An 18,929-nucleotide genomic window follows, 5' to 3' on the forward strand; every position below is an offset into this window, starting at 1 on the left:
CCACATAAGCCTTATGAATCAAAAGCTTTAACCAAGATGCCAAGGAAACGGCAGAAGCTCTCTGACCTTTCTTAGAACCAGAAAAGATAACAAATAGACTAGAAGTCTTCCTGAAATCTTTAGTAGCTTCAACATATTTCAAAGCTCTCACAACATCCAGAGAATGTAAGGATCTCTCCAAAGAATTGTTAGGATTAGGACACAAAGAGGGGGCAACAGTTTCCCTATTAATGTTGTTAGAATTCACAACTTTAGGTAAACATTTAAATGAAGTCCGCAAAACAGCTTTATCTTAATGGAAAATCATAAAAGGTGACTCACAAGAAAAAGCAGATAATTCAGAAACTCTTCTAGCAGAAGAGATAGCAAAAAGTAACAACACTTTCCAAGAAAGTAGTTTAATATCCAAAGAATGCATAGCCTCAAAAGGAGGGGCCTGTAAAGCGCTCAAGACTAAATTAAGACTCCAATGAGGAGAGATTGATTTAATGACAGGCTTGATACGGACCAAAGCCCTGAACAAAACAGTGAATATCAGGAAGTTTAGCAAAATTTCTGTGAAATAAAACAGAAAGAGCAGAGATTTGTCCCTTCAAGGAACTTGCAGACACACCTTTATCCAAACCATCCTGAAGAAACTGTAAAATTCTAGAAATTCTAAAAGTGGCCAGGAGAATTTATGAAAAGAACACCATGAAATATAAGTCTTCCAAACTCAATAAATCTTCCTAGAAACAGATTAACGAGTCTGTAACATAGTATCAATCACTGAGTCAGAGAAACCTCTATGACTAAGTGTTCAATTTCCATACCTTCAAATTTGAGATCCTGATGGATCTGGTCTTAAAGGAAGTGGCCAAGGTTGACAACTGGACATCCGGAAAAGATCCGCATACCAGAACCTGTGAGGCCATGCTGGTGCAATCAGAAACACAAACGAATATTCCATGATGATCTTGGAGATCACTTTTGGAAGAAGAACTAAAGGCGGGAAGATATAAGCAGATTGGTAAAACCAAGGAACTGCCAACGCATCCACCGACTCCACATGAGGATCCCTGGACCTGGACAGGTACCTGGGAAGTCTGGATGGAGTGACCACTCCCCTGGATGTAAAAGTCTGACGGCTGAGATAATCCGCTTCCCAATTGTCTACACCTGGGATATGTACCGCAGAAATTAGACAAGAGCTGGATTCCGCCCAAGCAAGTATCCGAAATACTTCTTTCATAGCTAGGGGACTGCAAGTCCCACCCTGATGATTGACATATGCCACAGTTGTGACATTGTCTGTCTGAAAACAAATGAATGGTTCTCTCTTCAATAGAGGCCAAACCTGAAGAGCCTTGAAAATAGCATGGATTTCTAAAATATTGATTGGTAACCTCGCCTCTTGAGATTTCCAAACCCCTTGTGCTATCAGAGATACACAGACAGCTCCCCAACCTGAAAGACTTGCATCTGTTGTGATTACAGTCCAGGTTGGACGAACAAAGGAGGCCCCTTGAACTATACGATGGTGGTCTAACCACCAAGTCAGAGAGAGTCGAACATTGGGATTTAAGGAAATTAATTGTGATATCTTTGTATAATCCCTGCACCATTGATTCAGCATACAAAGCTGGAGAGGTCTCATATGAAAAACGAGCAAAGGGGATTGTGTCCGATGCTGCAGTCATGAGACCTAAAACTTCCATGCACAAAGCCATTGAAGGGAATGACTGAGACTGAAGGTTCCGAGAAGCTGAAACCAATTTTATTTGTCTCTTGTCTGTTAGAGACAGAGTCATGGACACTAAATCTATCTGGAAACCTAAAAAGGTGACCCTTGTCTGAGGAATCAAGGAACTTTTTGGTAAATTGATCCTCCAACCATGTCTTTGAAGAAACAACACTAGTTGATTTGTGTGAGATTCTGCAGAATGTAAAGACTGAGCTAGTACCAAGATATCGTCCAAATAAGCAGACACAGCAATACCGTGTTCTCTGATTACAGAGAGAAGGGCACCGAGAACCTTTGAAAAAATTCTTGGAGCTGACGCTAGGCCAAAACGTAAGAGCGACAAATTGGTAATGCTCGTCTAGAAAAGAGAATCTCAGAAACCGATAGTGATCTGGATGAATCAGAATGTGATGATATGCATCCTGTAAGTCTATTGTGGACATATAATGACCTTGCTAAACAAAAGGCAGAATAGTCCTTATAGTCACCATTTTGAAAGTTGGCACTCTTAGAAAACGGTTCAAAATTTACAGAACTGGCCTAAATGAATTTTCTTTCTTTTGGACAATGAATAGATTTGAATAAAACCCCAGACCCTGTTCCTGAAACGGAACTGGTATAATTACCCCTGAAAGCTCTAGATCTGAAACACACTTCAGAAAAGCCTAAGCCTTCACTGGATTTGCTGGAATGCGCGAGAGAAAAAATCTTCACAGGTGGTCTTATTTTGAAACCTATTCGATACCCTTGAGAGACAATGCTCTGAATCCAATGATTTTGGACAGAAACTGCCCAAATGTTCTGGAAAATTTTTAATCTGCCCCCCACCAGCTGAACTGGAATGAAGGCCGCACCATCATGCAGACTTGGGGGCTGGCTTTGGTTTCTTAAAAGGCTTGGATTTATTCCAACATGAAGAAGGCTTCCAATTGGAACCAGATTCCTTGGGGGAAGGATTTGGTTTCTGTTCCTTATTCTGTTGAAAAGAACGAAAACCATTAGAAGCTTTATATTTACCTTTAGTTCTTTATCCTGAGGTAAAAAAAACTCCCTTCCCCCCAGTGACAGTTGAAATAATGGAATCCAACTGAGAACCAAAAAATTGTTACCTTGGAAAGAAAGAGATAGTAATCTAGACTAAGATACCATGTCAGCATTCCAATATTTGAGCCACAAAGTTCTTCTAGCTAAGATAGCTAAAGACATAGATTTAACATCAATTTTGATGATATCAAAAATAGCATCACAGATAAAATGATTAGCATGTTGAAGTAAGCAAACAATGCTAGAAAAATAAGAATCTGTTTTCTGTTGCGATAAGCTTTCCAACCAGAAGGTTGATGCAGCTGCAACATCAGCTATAGAAATTGCAGGCCTGATAAGATAGTCAGAAAATAAATAAGCTTTCCTTAGATAAGATTCAAGTTTCCTTAAAGTTAGTACTATCTTCCATAGGGATAGTAGTGCGTTTGGCAACAGTAGAAATAGCCCCGTCAACTTTGGGGATTTTTTCCCAAAACTCCAATCTGGCTGCTGGCAAAGGATACAACTTTTGAAACCTAGAAGAAGGAATAAAAGAAGTACCAGGCCTATTCCATTCCTTGAAAATCATATCAGAAATAGCTTCAGGAACTGGAAAAATCTCTGGAGTAACCACAGGAGGTTTATAAACGGAATTTAAACATTTACTAGTTTTAATATCAAGAGAACTAGTTTCCTCAATATCCAAAATAATTAACACTTCTTTCAACAAGGAACAAATATACTCCATCTTAAAGAGATAAGTAGATTTGTCAGTGTCAATATCTAAGGTAGGATCTTCTAAATCAGATAGATGCTCATCAGAGGAGGATAATTCAGTATGTTTTCAGTCATTTGAAAATTCATCATCTTTATGAGAAGTTTTAAAAGAGCTTTTACGTTTATTAGAAGAGCGGAATGGCAGACAAAGCCTTCTGAATCGCATCGGCAATAAAATTTTATATTCACAGGGATATCATGTACAATAGATGTTGAAGGGACAACAGGCATTGTACTAGTACTGAAGGATACATTCTTTGCATGTAAAAGCTTATCATGACAACCGTTACATACTAGAACTGGAGATATAATCTACGCTAATTTACAACATATGCACTTATCTTTGGTAGAACTGTTATTAGGCAGCAGGGATCCAACAGTGGTTTCTGAGACAGGATCAGATTGAGACATCTTGCAAATGTAAGAGAAAAAACAACATATAAAGCAAAATTATCAATTTTCTTATATGGCAGTATCAGGAATGGGGGGAAAAATGCAAACAGCATAGCCCTCTGAGCATAGAAAAAGGCAAGAGGCATATAGGAAGTGGGGTTTAAATAATAAAAAAAATTGGCGCCAAGTATGACACGCAACGCAAAACAAATTTTTTTGGCGCTAAAAACATCCGGAAATGACGCAACTCGCGTCATGGCAGACACAACCTCTACGACCGATAACAGAGAACCTATGAAAAGATTTCCAGCGAGGAAAACCATAGAATTCAATAGGTGATGCTCCCTTCACATCCCTCTGACATTCACTGTACTCTGAGAGGAATCGGGATTCAAAATGCTGAGAAGCGCATATCACAGAAGAAAATCAAGCACAAAACTTACTTCACCACCTCCATAGGAGGCAAAGTTTGTAAAACTGAATTGTGGGTGTGGTGAGAGGTGTATTTATAGGCATTTTGAGGTTTGGGAAACTTTGCCCCTCCTGGTAGGATTGTATATCCCATACGTCACTCTTGCCAATTACATTAAAGAAATCTAGTGTATAATGTCCCTTTAAAGAATAGCTTCCCCATATATCTAATTAATTAGAGAGCTCTTCATAATACATTATAATGTATAATACAATCGCTTTAATCATGTTAAAGGGACATGACATCCAAAAATTGTATTTCATGATTTAGATAGAGAATAACATTTTAAACAACATTCCAATTTATTTCTATTTTGTATTTTCTTATTCTTCAGATATCCTTTGTTGAAGAAATAGCAATGCACATGGGCATATATGTGCAGCCACCAATCAGCAGCTACTGAGCCTATTTAGATATGCTTTTCAACAAATTATATCAAGCGAATGAAGCAAATTAGATCATAGAAGAACATTGGAATGCCGTTTAAAATCGCATGCTCTTCTAAATCATAAAAAACATTTTTTGGGGGTTTCATGTCCCTTTAAGCCCGACTTAATTTCTCAAAAAGAGGGTGGGAAAAAGTGAAAACATGCATTACAACCTTAAATATCCAGAATTTAATAACAAAAGAAAAGTGATAATGAGGTCTTCACTGTTAAATGGACAGTCTACACCTTGGTCATCTTAAAGTCTTAAATATCATGCAACATGTTATTTTAAAATGAATATTGTTTCTGGTCACTTTGACATTGCCAAGCACCACCGACTAATATTACAATCTGGGCTACATCTAGGCCCTCTGATGAATAGTACTGATAGTCTGTTGAATCCAACTAGTGAGCCTTTTGTGATTGGATGACATATGCAGCCCAGATCGTGATGTCATCAGTGTGCAAAGCTTGGCAGCCATTTCAAGGTGGCCGGAAACAATATTAATTTTAAAATAACTTTTATACCATTCCTGCTGCATGATATACAAAGGGGCGCTGGAGGCTATTTTCAGCTTAATCTAAGGTAAGACTTTAAGATGACTAAGGTGTAGACTGTCCCTTTAAGAAACATAACATTTAAACATAAAAAAGTGATTACATACAAAGTGATTACAATTAGTGATGCACAAATGAATGCACAGCCCAGCTTACCTCTAATGCATGGATAACAACGGTCACGGCTTCCTCTGTCACATTGTCTAGTCCATGCTCAAAAGCAGTGATGATCATACGGCCCTCCAGCTGGCCCCGCGAGGGAAGGGTCATTGTATGAGCACATAATTTAAGTTCGTCCTCCTCCTGGGGATCTCTGCTCACAAACTGTTGGGCACCAGCTAGGGGGTTTTGAGGCTGAAAGCGATGCTATAAATAAAGTAGAGGACTGAATAGTAGTTCAAATAAAGATCAGGCACCATTGTCATTTATAGCAAAAGACAAAAATATGACTGCTACATTAATATGGACGCCAAAGACATTTCATGCACCTCCCACTAACCATGGCCGCTGCCATTATGGAACCTAGCATACATTGCACGTGTGCAGCAACTCTCCTTGAGATACCAACAAACACGTTATACAATATATTATTGTTGAATTATCTTAAGGGAGTTGAAATCCTTAAAGTTGTATCGACTGAAGTTACAGGATCAAAGGCCTATTGAATATCGAGTATTTTTAGACTTCAAATCCTACTAAAACGTTTAATTAAGTGCATTAAAACCTATATTTTTAACGTTATTCCTGATTTTAAAAAATGCTTTTGTGAATGGAGAAACATTTTTAAACTAAAACAAAACTGCCGTTTTCACGAATATAGAAGCGAAATGGGTTTTACAAGGTAGAATATTCCTATCTTATGGGTTGATCACAATTCTTTTGAAAAGCTTATATAAAGACGTTTCTACGTAATTCACCATTAAAAATTTACGGGTGATTCAATTGATAAACGTTCCTAAATTGATTGTTAGGGTTTTTGTTTTGTTTTTTAAAAACTCATTGATTTCAGACATTATTGTCTTGTTTTATGCACATGCATGGGGGGGGGGAACAAAATGATTCATATGGTATTTAAGAGGACAGTCTACTTGAAAATGGTTATTGTTTAAAAAGATCATCTCTTTATTACACATTCCCCAGTTTTGCATAACCAACACGGTTATATTAATAAACTTTTTACCTCTGTAATTACCTTGTACCTAAGCATCTGCAGACTACCCCTTATCTCAGTTCTTTTCACAGACATGCACCAATCAGTGCTGACTCATAAATAACTATTTATTAGCACACATGAACTAGCACTGTCTCGATGCAAAAACCTGTCAAAATGCACTGAGATAAGAGGCGGCCATCAAGGCCTAAGAAATTAGCATATGAGCCTACCTAGGTTTAGTTTTCAACAAAGAATATCAAGTGAACAAAGCAAATTTAATGATACAAGAAAATTGGAAAGTTGTTTAAAATTGCATGCCCTATTTGAATCATGAAAGTTTAATTTTGTCTTTACTGTCCCTTTAAACACCAGACCCCTATAACTTTTTATTACAATTGTGAATGCTAGTTCAATATAGACCTAAACAGAATTCTGGAATATATTGTGAATAGCTAATTTGATTTTACTATAAACAGTATTAAAATTCATATTTGGGGCGCGATCCGATAAAGATCGTAGTTTGCGGCGCAAGCGAGGGAACCCCCGCCGCCCGCAGTTTCAGCTCGCAACTCGAGCTATCCTATATACGGCGCCGTCAGAGGCTAAAGTGCCGTAAGTCTGACAAACCAGCGATGTCCATAAATCTGCGTAAGTACAAATTTCTGGAGTCGCCAGTGACTTACGGCACTTTAGAAACTGCCGGAGCCTACAAAACCTGACTAAAGTATTAAATCTCCCGTACTGTCTAACATGCCTCCCAAACATAGCCCGACACGTCTAACCCTCTATCCGCTATCCCCCCTCACTATCCTAACAATAAAAAAATGTATTAACCCCTAAACCGCCGCTCCCGGACCCCGCCGCCACCTAATAAAGTTATTAACCCCTAAACCGCCGCTCCCGGACCCCGCCGCCAGATATATTAAATCTATAACCCCCTAATGTGAGCCCCTACCCCGTCGCCATCTACCTTACCTACCCCCTAAAGTGAGCCCCTTACACCGCCGCCATCTACCTTACCTACCCCCTAAAGTGAGCCCCTACCCCACCGCCATCTACCTTACCTACCCCCTAAAGTGAGCCCCTTACACCGCCGCCATCTATTTTAAAAATATTAACCCCTAATTTAATCCCCCTACACCGCAGCCAGCTATATTAACCCTTATATATATATATATATATATATATATATATATATATATATATATATATATATATATATATATATATATATATATATATATATAAAAAGTATAATAACCCTATCTCCCTATCTAACATCCCTAACTAAATTCTTATTAAAATAGATCTAATTAATATTAATATTATTAATTAAAATATTCCTATTTAAATCTAAATACTTACCTATAAAATAAACCCTAAGATAGCTACAATGTAATTAATAATTACATTGTAGCTATTTTATGGTTTATATTTATTTTACAGGTAACTTGGCATTTATTTTAACTAGGTACAATAGCTATTAAATAGTTAATAACTATTTAATAGCTACCTAGTTAAAATAATTACCAATTTACCTGTAAAATTAAATAAATCCTAACCCAAGTTACAAATACACCTACACTATCAATAAATTAAATAAACTACAAATATCTAAACTAAAATACAATAAAATAAACTAAACTAAATTACAAAAAAAACACACTAAATTACAAAAAATAAAAAAAAATTACAAGATTTTTAAGCTAATTACACCTATTCTAAGCCCCCTAATAAAATAATAAAGCCCCCCAAAATAAAAAAATTTCCCTACCCTATTCTAAATGAAAAAAGTTCACAGCTCTTTTACCTTACCAGCCCTTAAAAGGGCCTTTTGCGGGGCATGCCCCAAAGAAAACAGCTCTTTTGCATTTAAATAAACATACAATACCCCCCCAACATTACAACCCACCACCCACATACCCCTATTCTAAACCCACCCAAACCCCCCTTAAAAAAAACTAACACTACCCCCCTGAAGATCTCCCTATCTTGTCTTCACCCAGCCGGGCAGAACTCTTCATCCGATCCGGGCGATGTCTTCAATCAAGCGGCAGTGAAGTCTTCTTCCATCCGGCGATGTCTTCAAGCAAAGCGGCATCTTCAATCTTCTTTCTTCGCTCCACTGCCGCGGAGCATCCATCCGGCACAAAGACTGAACGAGGAATGAGGTACCTTTAAATGACGTCATCCAAGATGGCGTCCGTCGAATTCTGATTGGCTGATAGGATTCTATCAGCCAATCGGAATTAAGGAAGAAAAATCTGATTGGCTGATTGAATCAGCCAATCAGATTCAAGTTCAATCTGATTGGCTGATTGGTTCAGCCAATCGGATTGAACTTGAATCTGATTGGCTGATTCAATCAGCCAGATTTTTCTACCTTAATTCCGATTGGCTGATAGAATCCTATCAGCCAATCGGAATTCGACGGACGCCATCTTGGATGACGTCATTTAAAGGTACCTCATTCCTCGTTCAGTCTTTGTGCCGGATGGATGCTCCGCGGCGGAGGAGCGAAGGAAGAAGATTGAAGATGCTGCTTTGCTTGAAGACATCTCCCGGATGGAAGAAGACTTCTCTGCCGCTTGATTGGACATCGCCCGGATCGGATGAAGAGTTCTGCCCGGCTGGGTGAAGACAAGGTAGGGAGATCTTCAGGGGGGTAGTGTTAGGTTTTTTAAGGTAAGGTAAGGTAAGGTAAGGTAAAAGAGCTGTGAACTTTTTTCATTTAGAATAGGGTAGGGAATTTTTTTTATTTTGGGGGGCTTTATTATTTTATTAGGGGGCTTAGAATGTGTAATTAGCTTAAAAATCTTGGAATATTTTTTTTTATTTTTTGTAATTTAGTTTAGTTTATTTTATTGTATTTTAGTTTAGATATTTGTAGTTTATTTAATTTATTGATAGTGTAGGTGTATTTGTAACTTAGGTTAGGATTTATTTTACAGGTAAATTGGTAATTATTTTAACTAGGTAGCTATTAAATAGTTATTAACTATTTAATAGCTATTGTACCTAGTTAAAATAAATGCCAAGTTACCTGTAAAATAAATATAAACCCTAAAATAGCTACAATGTAATTATTAATTATATTGTAGCTATCTTAGGGTTTATTTTATAGGTAAGTATTTAGATTTAAATAGGAATATTTTAATTAACAATATTAATATTTATTAGATCTATTTTAATAAGAATTTAGTTAGGGATGTTAGAGTTAGATAGGGTTATTATACTTAATATATATATAATATAATAACGATATTAACTATATAAACCAGAATATAATTAGGGTTAATATAGTTAATATAGCTGGCGGCGGTGTAGGGGGATTAGATTAGGGGTTAATGTGTTTAATATAGGTGGCGGCGGTGTAGGGGGATTAAATTAGGGGTTAATATTTTTAAAATAGATGGCGGCGGGGTAGGAGCTCACTTTAGGGGGTAGGTAAGGTAGATGGCGGCGGTGTAAGGGGCTCACATTAGGGGGTAGGTAAGGTAGATGGCGGCGGTGTAAGGGGCTCACATTAGGGGGTAGGTAAGGTAGATGGCGGCGGTGTAAGGGACTCACTTTAGTGGGTAGTTAATGTAGACGGCGGCGGGGTAGGGGCTCACATTAGGGGGTATGTAATGTAGGGGTTAAATACTTTATTAGGGATTGCAGCTGGGGATCGCGGTTGACAGGTAGATAGACATTGCGCATGCGTTAGGTTTTATTTAGCAGGTAGTTTAGGGAGTTACGGGGCTCCAATAGACAGCGTAAGGCTTACTACGGCTGCATTTTGTGGCGAGGTGAAAATGGAGTAAGATTTCTCCATTTTCGCCACGTAAGTCCTTACGCTGTATATTGGATACCAAACTGCGCTGGTTTGGTATACCTGCCTATGGCCCAAAAAACTACGGCCGAAGGCAGAAATATACGAGCGTAACTTCTAGGTTATGCCGTATATAGGATACCAAACCAGCGCAACAAAGAAAAATTGATCATAGGAGTAAATTCGATTAAAAACAGGGGCACTTTAATTCATCAAAATTTACATTTCACTCGTGTTGTGAAAAAATACTTACCTTTTAATCTTGACAGCCGCTCCAGCTTCCTCCGCCCGTTGCAAAGCCTCTTCCTGGGTCTAAAATGAGGAATCCGGCTTCCTCCAATCACGGCATTGAATCAGACACTGATTCCCCCGGGGGGGAAGCCGTGATTGAAGGATGACCGATCAGTCATTTCTGACGTATGAAGAGGCTTGCGACGACCAGGGGAAGCTGGAGCAGCTGTCAAGTTTAAAAGGTAAGTATTTTTTTACAATATGAGTAAATGGAAATTTTTAAGAATTAAAGTGCCCCTGTTTTTAATCGAATTTTTAAAAACCGGGGACTTTATCATCAAATTTTACATTCACTTTAATATATTTTCAGTGACAGGATATAACATTACTTATGATGTGGAAGTTTCATAAATGACTAGGCTGCACTATTGTACTGACTGCCTCTGGGAAAAATGAAAGTCACTGTCAGCAATCATATAACGATTTAAGCTTACATCAAACTTCTGACGCACGGATGAAATCTTCCTCTTGCCTTTTGGTTTACTTCCAGGTTTGGCTGTAGAGTTTAATGAGCCGGTTCCCTCTAAAGGAAAAAAAAATAAAAAAGTACAGTTGAACATTCAGAGCAACTCTGTAGTTAATTTCGAAAGGGGCAGATTAGTCCAAAAAAAACTTTTATGATTTAAATAGGGTTTGTAAGTTTAAACAACTTTCCAATTTACTTTTATCACAAATTTTGCTTTGTTCTCTTGGTATTCTTGGTTGAAAGCTAAACCTAGGAGGTTCATATGCTAATTTCTTAGACCTTGAAGACTGCCTCTAATCTGAATGCATTTTGACCACTAGAGGGCATTAGTTCATGTGTTTCATATAGATAACATTGACTTCATGCACGTGAAGTTACCCTGGAGATATCACCGATTGGCTAAAATGCAAGTCTGTCAAAAGAACTAAAATAAAGGGGGCAGTTTGCAGAGGCTTAGATACAAGGTAATCACAAAGGTAAAAAGTGTATTTCTATAACATTGTTAGTTATGCAAAACTGGGGAATGGGTAATAAAGGGAATATCTTTCTTTTTAAACAAAACAATTCTGGTGTTGACTGTCCCTTTAAGGACCATCAAATACACTAGAATTGCATAATCAACATGTATATAACAAAAAGACAATTTACTATCACCCAATATGAATTTTAAATTAGAAGATCATTTTCTGAGAAATTTCAAAATTTACTTCAGTTTCCCTCCCCCCCCCCCATATTATGTGACAGCCATCAGCCAATCACAAACAACTATTCCACATGCTCATTAGGTGCTGGTGCCTCAGAAAGTGTGCGTATAAAAAGATTGTGCACAATTTGATAATGAAATTGAATTGAAGTCTCTTAAAACTGCATGCTCTATATGAATTATGAAAGTTTAATTTTGACTTAAAGGGACAGTCTACTCCAGAATTTTTATTGTTTAAAAATATAGATAATCCCTTTATTACCCATTCCCCAGTTTCGCATAAGAAACACTTATATTAATACACATTTTACCTCTCCGATTACCTTGTTTCTAAGCCTCTGCAAACTGCCCCCTTATTAGTTCTTTTGACAGACTTGCATTATTGCCAATCAGTGCTGACTCTTAACTCCGGGGGAGTGAGCACAATGTTATCTATTTTACACAAATTAACTAGCAGTGTCTATCTTTCAAAATGAACTGAGATAAGAGGACGTTCAATGGCTTAGAAATTAGCATATGAGCCTGCCTAGGTTTAGCTTTCCACAAAGAATAACAAAATTACAAAGCAAATTTGATGATAAAAGTAAATTGGAAAGCTGTTTAAATTTGCATGCCCTGTTGGAATCATTAAAGTTTAATTTTGACTAGACTGTCCCTTTAACTGCATTATCCTGGATGTGCGGAATCGAAAACATTCTGGTTATAGTTATATGATTTAAATAAAACAAGAATAGAAGAGGAATAGCGCTGAATATAATGCAGAGATATTAAGGTAACAATATACATATAGCTTTTACAAAGTATCAAAAACATAATTTGCCTGAAGAAAAAAAAAAATTTATTAGTTTTGCATTGCCTAACAATCCGCCCTGGCTGACAAGTGTAATTACCATTGCATTACTGATAAAGAGATATTAGAATAATTGAAATTGTGAGGGCTTTACAAAGGGATTAATATAGTATATAACATATATATGTTATGCATAAACTCATTAGCCACTAGATTTGGCGACTATTATTATTATTACATTTTTTTCTCTATTGTATCACCTGAGATCCATATAGTGTAGATCTACTTGTGAAAGTAATTCTAATGAAGTCTCAAAATTTTCCAAAATGTTAAATAGTCATATCCAATCGTTGAACTTATTGGCATATGCATCATATCGTTTCTCTCATGTATCTAGAAAAAAGTGTATATTTCATTATATTTTTAAGTATACTGTTTTGTATCTATTGTGAGATTTTTTTGAATTTGTAAATTGTTCCATTTGGCACGCAAGATCTAACATACCATATATTGGACACGGATCACTGTTCTCAAAATGAATTAGAGGTGATCAGTAAGTGTCATGGAAAGGGTTAATAGATCTGCGTGCATAAATGGTTGTAGAGGGAATCAGCTGCTATCCCTGATGAAGTGCTGTGTTTAGCAGGAAACGCGTCGGAGAGCAGCTCCTGTGTGCTGGGGTATAACATTTGTTGTGTATGTGCTTGAAATAATGATTTTACTGGACCGAATAAAGTTTTTGTATTTTTACTAACTCTCCACTGTGCTGCCTATTATCCTTTCGTATACATTTGGATTTGCTTTTGTGTTGTTATCCAGCGAATGGGAAAACGCTGAAGACGAAAGGATTTGCTCACTTCTCTATGTCCCTGAGGTATAGGTGCTGCATGCAGTGCATAATCAATGAGCTGAATTCAGGTGTGTAAGGCGTTCTGATCCGCATACTGAACATCAGAGGCTTTGCGGTTTGTCTTCCCTCCCTGCAGACGGTAGGACCGGATTGGCATTAGTGTCTGTATCTACAGAGAGAAGTCCGGTGTGGGGACACACTTACCGATGAATACATTTGTAACCAAGGTACTGTTTTCTATTTTTCTTTAAAGCCTGAAGACTGTTGTCACAACTTATGCACTGTGTGAAGTAATTTCACTTGCTCAGTTATTTATACGATTTTGTTGTACACATTGGAAACTATTGTATCTACCTACAACTGTGAGCAAAGTGTAAAAGCATTGGAGTTACAAATCACACACGTTACATATTGGATCAGTTTTATTATAACACATTTACACACCGCTACCTCAGTGAGTAATATTGAATTGAAACACTGCCGATTTTGCAGTGGTCTGTACTCTATGGAGAACGTATGAAAGTTGAAGTTTTATTATTTGCATTATTTCCCGTTCTTTTCTTCATATGAGGACTAATTATATTCAAACAAAATTTATAATATATTGCTGACAGAAACAGTAAATTTACAGCAATAAACATGGCTTATGGCAATATTGCACTAAGGCGCACAAAGCTGGAGCACCTAATAAAAAGCACAACAACCCCGGAAAGCACACAGGATAATATTATACACCTTTTTTCTAGCAAGGAGAAACTGAGCATCAAGGAGTTAAGACTCTGGTGGGAGATAGAGTTTTTACAGCTTTATATAAATGAAAACAAAGTACCCAGAGGGCTGAGGATGAAGAAATACCCTGCCAATGACAAGAAAGACAAAGTATTCATGGAAGATTGGAATGAAACTTTAACCAAATGCTCCCTAATCCTCATGGGGAAATTGCTTAATAAAAAGAAAGGAGAAAGAGAGAAAGTTTTGGCAGAATTAACAGATTTACAGCAAAAAGTTGATCTAACTAAAGATGATACGAGATTTGAAGCATTTGATAAACAATTCAATGACACCCTTGAAAAGCTGGATAAGGAAATCATGGAAAGAAAGATTAGCAAGTACCAACGTGATTGCAAGGACTATGAGTTAAATATAGTCTATAACTGGAATACCAGTGGTGGAGCCAATTTTGAAAATAGAAAATCAAGGAAACGAAGGCAAAAAAACAAAAATAAGAATACAAGCAAAAGTAATTCAGAACAAAGAAAAGTTACTTTTAGTGAGAGCAGCATTGGTACAGATTACTCTGGAAACACCACCGGAGAAACAACGAATTCATCAGGTTCAGAACAGGAATTGGACTCTAATGGTTCAAATGTTTTTATTAATGATGTGGAATCTGAGGACAGAGAACATACAAGTAAAGAACCAGGAGCGAGACCTAAGGAGAATATAAAAAGAAAATCTATCTCTGAAATGGTCAAACAGGATGTGCTACCATCCATCAATAAGCTAACAGCTACAGAGCCTAATACATCAACACCGAGATATCCCAGTAGAGCAAACAAGGGATCAAAAAATGGGAAGAGTCAGAGGGGCAGAATATAATAAATCTTTCAAGTGTACAGCTTACAAATGAACAGCAGAAAGTTCTGACAAAAGGACTTGGGTTTGCTTCCTCTAATGACTTTGACCTATTTGATGTATTATTGGACTTGAACAAGTTCATGAGGAAAGTGACATTAAAGAAACATTTCTCTGAGATGGTTAATATTAATATTGATAATCCTGACAGTCCTGATTGTCCTGATGTCTGTGTTGGTTCTGGTGCTGCATATTCTATGTTCACAGACATTGAAAAATTGGAATTTAGTGAATTATGCGACCTGACTAATTTAGCGGCCTTAAATAGTGATAACATCAGACATAGTGAAAGCAATCACATTGTCCCTAGGAGTAACATGAAATGTACTAACAAATATTTTTACCCTTTACAGTCTAGGGGTGAAAATATTGATCTATTCCATACCATTGTTGAACAAGAATTGATTAAACTCTATGAGTGTGAAAAGAAGAAAGAGAAACATAATAATAATTTATCGAGAACTGAATGGCAGACACTGCAGTGTCTGCAGAAAAATCAGAGTTTAATCATTACTAATTCTGACAAAGGTGGATCGATTGTTGTCCAAGATAGGGAAACCTATGTAATTGAGGCCCAAACACAACTGAGTGATAGGGATACATATAGGTTACTTACTTTTAACCCCACTACAAAATTTGTAAATGAATTGGATAATATACTTGAAGAAGGATTAAAATTAGGCATTCTCAATGAAAAATTGGCAGATTCACTTTTGGTGAAATTCCCAGTAATATCTACATTCAAACATTTGCCAAAGATTCATAAAAACCCACTAAAACCGCCAGGTAGGCCCATCATTTCCACAATAGGCACACTAGGTGAGAAATTAGGAGCATGGGTGGATGGGTTTTTACAGCCAATAGTTACTAACATGCCTGGATATTTACGAGACACAAAACAGTTACTCAGGAAGCTTGAAGGCTTCAAATGGTCTGAGAACTGCTATTTCTTAACAATAGATGTGGTCTCGTTATATTCTTGCATCCCCCACAGCCAAGGCCTTCTAGCTCTAGAAGAGATTTTGAAATTCTATACTAATTTTGACGTTGTGTTTATCAGTTATCTTATTGATGTGGTTAATTTTCTGTTAACTCATAATTATTTTGTTTTTGAAGGTAACATCTACTTACAGCATAGGGGTACGGCCATGGGGGCGAAATTCGCCCCCTCCTAAGCGAACATTTACTTGAGTTATTTTGAACTGTTTAAGATTTTTGGGGATTTGAATGACTATAAAAAACATAATTTATGCTTACCTGATAAATTTATTTCTCTTGTAGTGTGTTCAGTCCACGGGTCATCCATTACTTATGGGATATATTCTCCTCCCCAACAGGAAGTTGCAAGAGGATCACCCAAGCAGAGCTGCTATATAGCTCCTCCCCTCACATGTCATATCCAGTCATTCGACCGAAACAAGACGAGAAAGGAGAAACTATAGGGTGCAGTGGTGACTGGAGTTATAATATAAAATTTAGAACCTGCCTCAAACAGACAGGGCGGGCCGTGGACTGAACACACTACAAGAGAAATAAATTTATCAGGTAAGCATAAATTATGTTTTCTCTTGTTAAGTGTGTTCAGTCCACGGGTCATCCATTACTTATGGGATACCAATACCAAAGCTAAAGTACACGGATGATGGGAGGGACAAGGCAGGAACATTAAACAGAAGGCACCACTGCCTGTAGAACCTTTCTCCCAAAAACAGCCTCCGAAGAAGCAAAAGTGTAAAATTTGTAAAATTTGGAAAAAGTATGAAGTGAAGACCAAGTTGCAGCCTTGCAAATCTGTTCAACAGAGGCCTCATTCTTAAAGGCCCAGGTGGAAGCCACAGCTCTAGTGGAATGAGCTGTAATTCTTTCAGGAGGCTGCTGTCCAGCAGTCTCATAGGCTAAGCGTATTATGCTACAAAGCCAAAAAGAGAGAGAGGTAGCCGAAGCCTTTTGACCTCTCCTCTGTCCAGAGTAAACGACAAACAGAGAAGAAGTTTGTCGAAAATCTTTAGTTGCCTGTAAGTAGAACTTCAGAGCACGGACCACATCTAGATTATGCAAAAGACGTTCCTTCTTTGAAGAAGGATTAGGACATAAGGATGGAACAAAAATCTCTTGATTGATATTCTTGTTAGCAACAACCTTAGGTAAAAACCCAGGTTTAGTACGCAGGACTACCTTGTCTGAATGAAAGATCAGATAAGGAGAATCACAATGTAAGGCAGATAACTCAGAGACTCTACGAGCCAAGGAAATAGCCATCAAAAACAGAACTTTCCAAGATAAAAACTTAATATCAATGGAATGAAGGGGTTCAAACGGAACACCCTGGAGAACTTTAAGAACCAAGTTTAAGCTCCACGGAGGAGCAACAGCTTTAAACACAGACTTAATCCTAGCCAAAGCCTGACAAAAAGCCTGGACGTCTGGATTCTCTGCCAGACGCTTGTGTAAAAGAATAGACAGAGCAGAAATCTGTCCCTTTAGTGAACTAGCGGATAAGCCCTTTTCTAAACCCTCTTGTAGAAAAGACAATATCCTAGGAATCCTAACCTTACTCCATGAGCAACTCTTGGATTCACACCAATATAAATATTTACGCCATATCTTGTGGTAAATTTTTCTGGTAACAGGTTTCCGAGCCTGTATTAATGTATCAATAACCGAATCCGAAAACCCACGCTTTGATAGAATCAAGCGTTCAATTTCCAAGCAGTCAGCCTCAGAGAAATTAGGTTCGGATGGTTGAAAGGACCCTGAATTAGAAGGTCCTGCCTCAGGGGTAGAGACCATAGTGGACAGGACGACATGTCCACTAGGTCTGCATACCAGGTCCTGCGTGGCCACGCAGGCGCTATCAGAATCACCGATGCTCTCTCCTGTTTGATCCTGGCAATCAGTCGAGGAAGCAACGGAAAAGGTGGAAACACATAAGCTATGTTGAAAACCCAAGGGGCTGCTAGTGCATCTACCAGCACCGCTCCCGGATCCCTGGACCTGGATCCGTAACAAGGAAGCTTGGCGTTCTGGCGAGATGCCATGAGATCCAGATCCGGTTTGCCCCAACGAAGAATTAGTTGGGCAAATACCTCCGGGTGAAGTTCCCACTCCCCAAGATGAAAAGTCTGGCGACTTAAAAATCCGCCTCCCAGTTCTCCACGCCTGGGATGTAGATCGCCGACAGGTGGCAAGAATGAGACTCTGCCCAGCAAATTATCTTCGAGACTTCCAACATCGCTAGGGAACTCCTGGTTCCCCCTTGATGATTGATGTAAGCCACAGTCGTGATGTTGTCCGACTGAAATCTGATGAACCTCAGTGTTGCCAACTGAGGCCAAGCTAGAAGAGCATTGAATATTGCCCTTAATTCTAGAATGTTTATTGGGAGGAGTTTCTCCTCCTGAGTCCACGACCCCTGAGCCTTCAGGGAGTTCCAGACTGCTCCCCAGCCTAGTAGGCTGGCATCTGTTGTTACAATCGTCCAATCTGGTCTGCGAAAGGACATTCCTTTGAACAGATGAACCCGTGATAACCACCAGAGAAGAGAATCTCTGGTCTCCTGGTCCAGATTTAGCAAAGGGGACAGATCTGAGTAATCCCCGTTCCATTGACTTAGCATGCATAGTTGCAGCGGTCTGAGATGTAGGCGCGCAAATGGCACTATGTCCATCGCCGCGACCATTAAGCCGATCACTTCCATGCACTGAGCTACTGATGGGCTTGGAATGGAGTGAAGGACACGGCAAGCATTGAGAAGTTTTGATAGCCTGGACTCCGTCAGGTAAATCTTCATCTCTACAGAATCTATAAGAGTCCCTAGAAAAGGGACCCTTGTGAGTGGTAACAGAGAACTCTT

The 18,929-nt window shown here is 38.3% G+C and overlaps 1 protein-coding gene across 1 annotated transcript in view; it reads right to left on the bottom strand.

The window, feature by feature from the left end:
- Window positions 1-18,929, bottom strand: part of TADA1 (transcriptional adaptor 1) — a 51,145-nt gene that overhangs the window by 16,133 nt on the left and 16,083 nt on the right. The window contains exons 4-5 of the mRNA XM_053693254.1: window positions 11,067-11,155; window positions 5,531-5,740 (exon numbers count right to left, since the gene is read on the bottom strand). Coding sequence (XP_053549229.1) covers window positions 5,531-5,740; window positions 11,067-11,155 — 299 coding nt within the window. The remainder of the gene's footprint in view (window positions 1-5,530; window positions 5,741-11,066; window positions 11,156-18,929) is intronic.

This window comes from Bombina bombina, chromosome 10 (assembly GCF_027579735.1).
Source record: "Bombina bombina isolate aBomBom1 chromosome 10, aBomBom1.pri, whole genome shotgun sequence".
In the NCBI taxonomy this organism is placed as follows: Eukaryota; Metazoa; Chordata; class Amphibia; order Anura; family Bombinatoridae; genus Bombina; species Bombina bombina.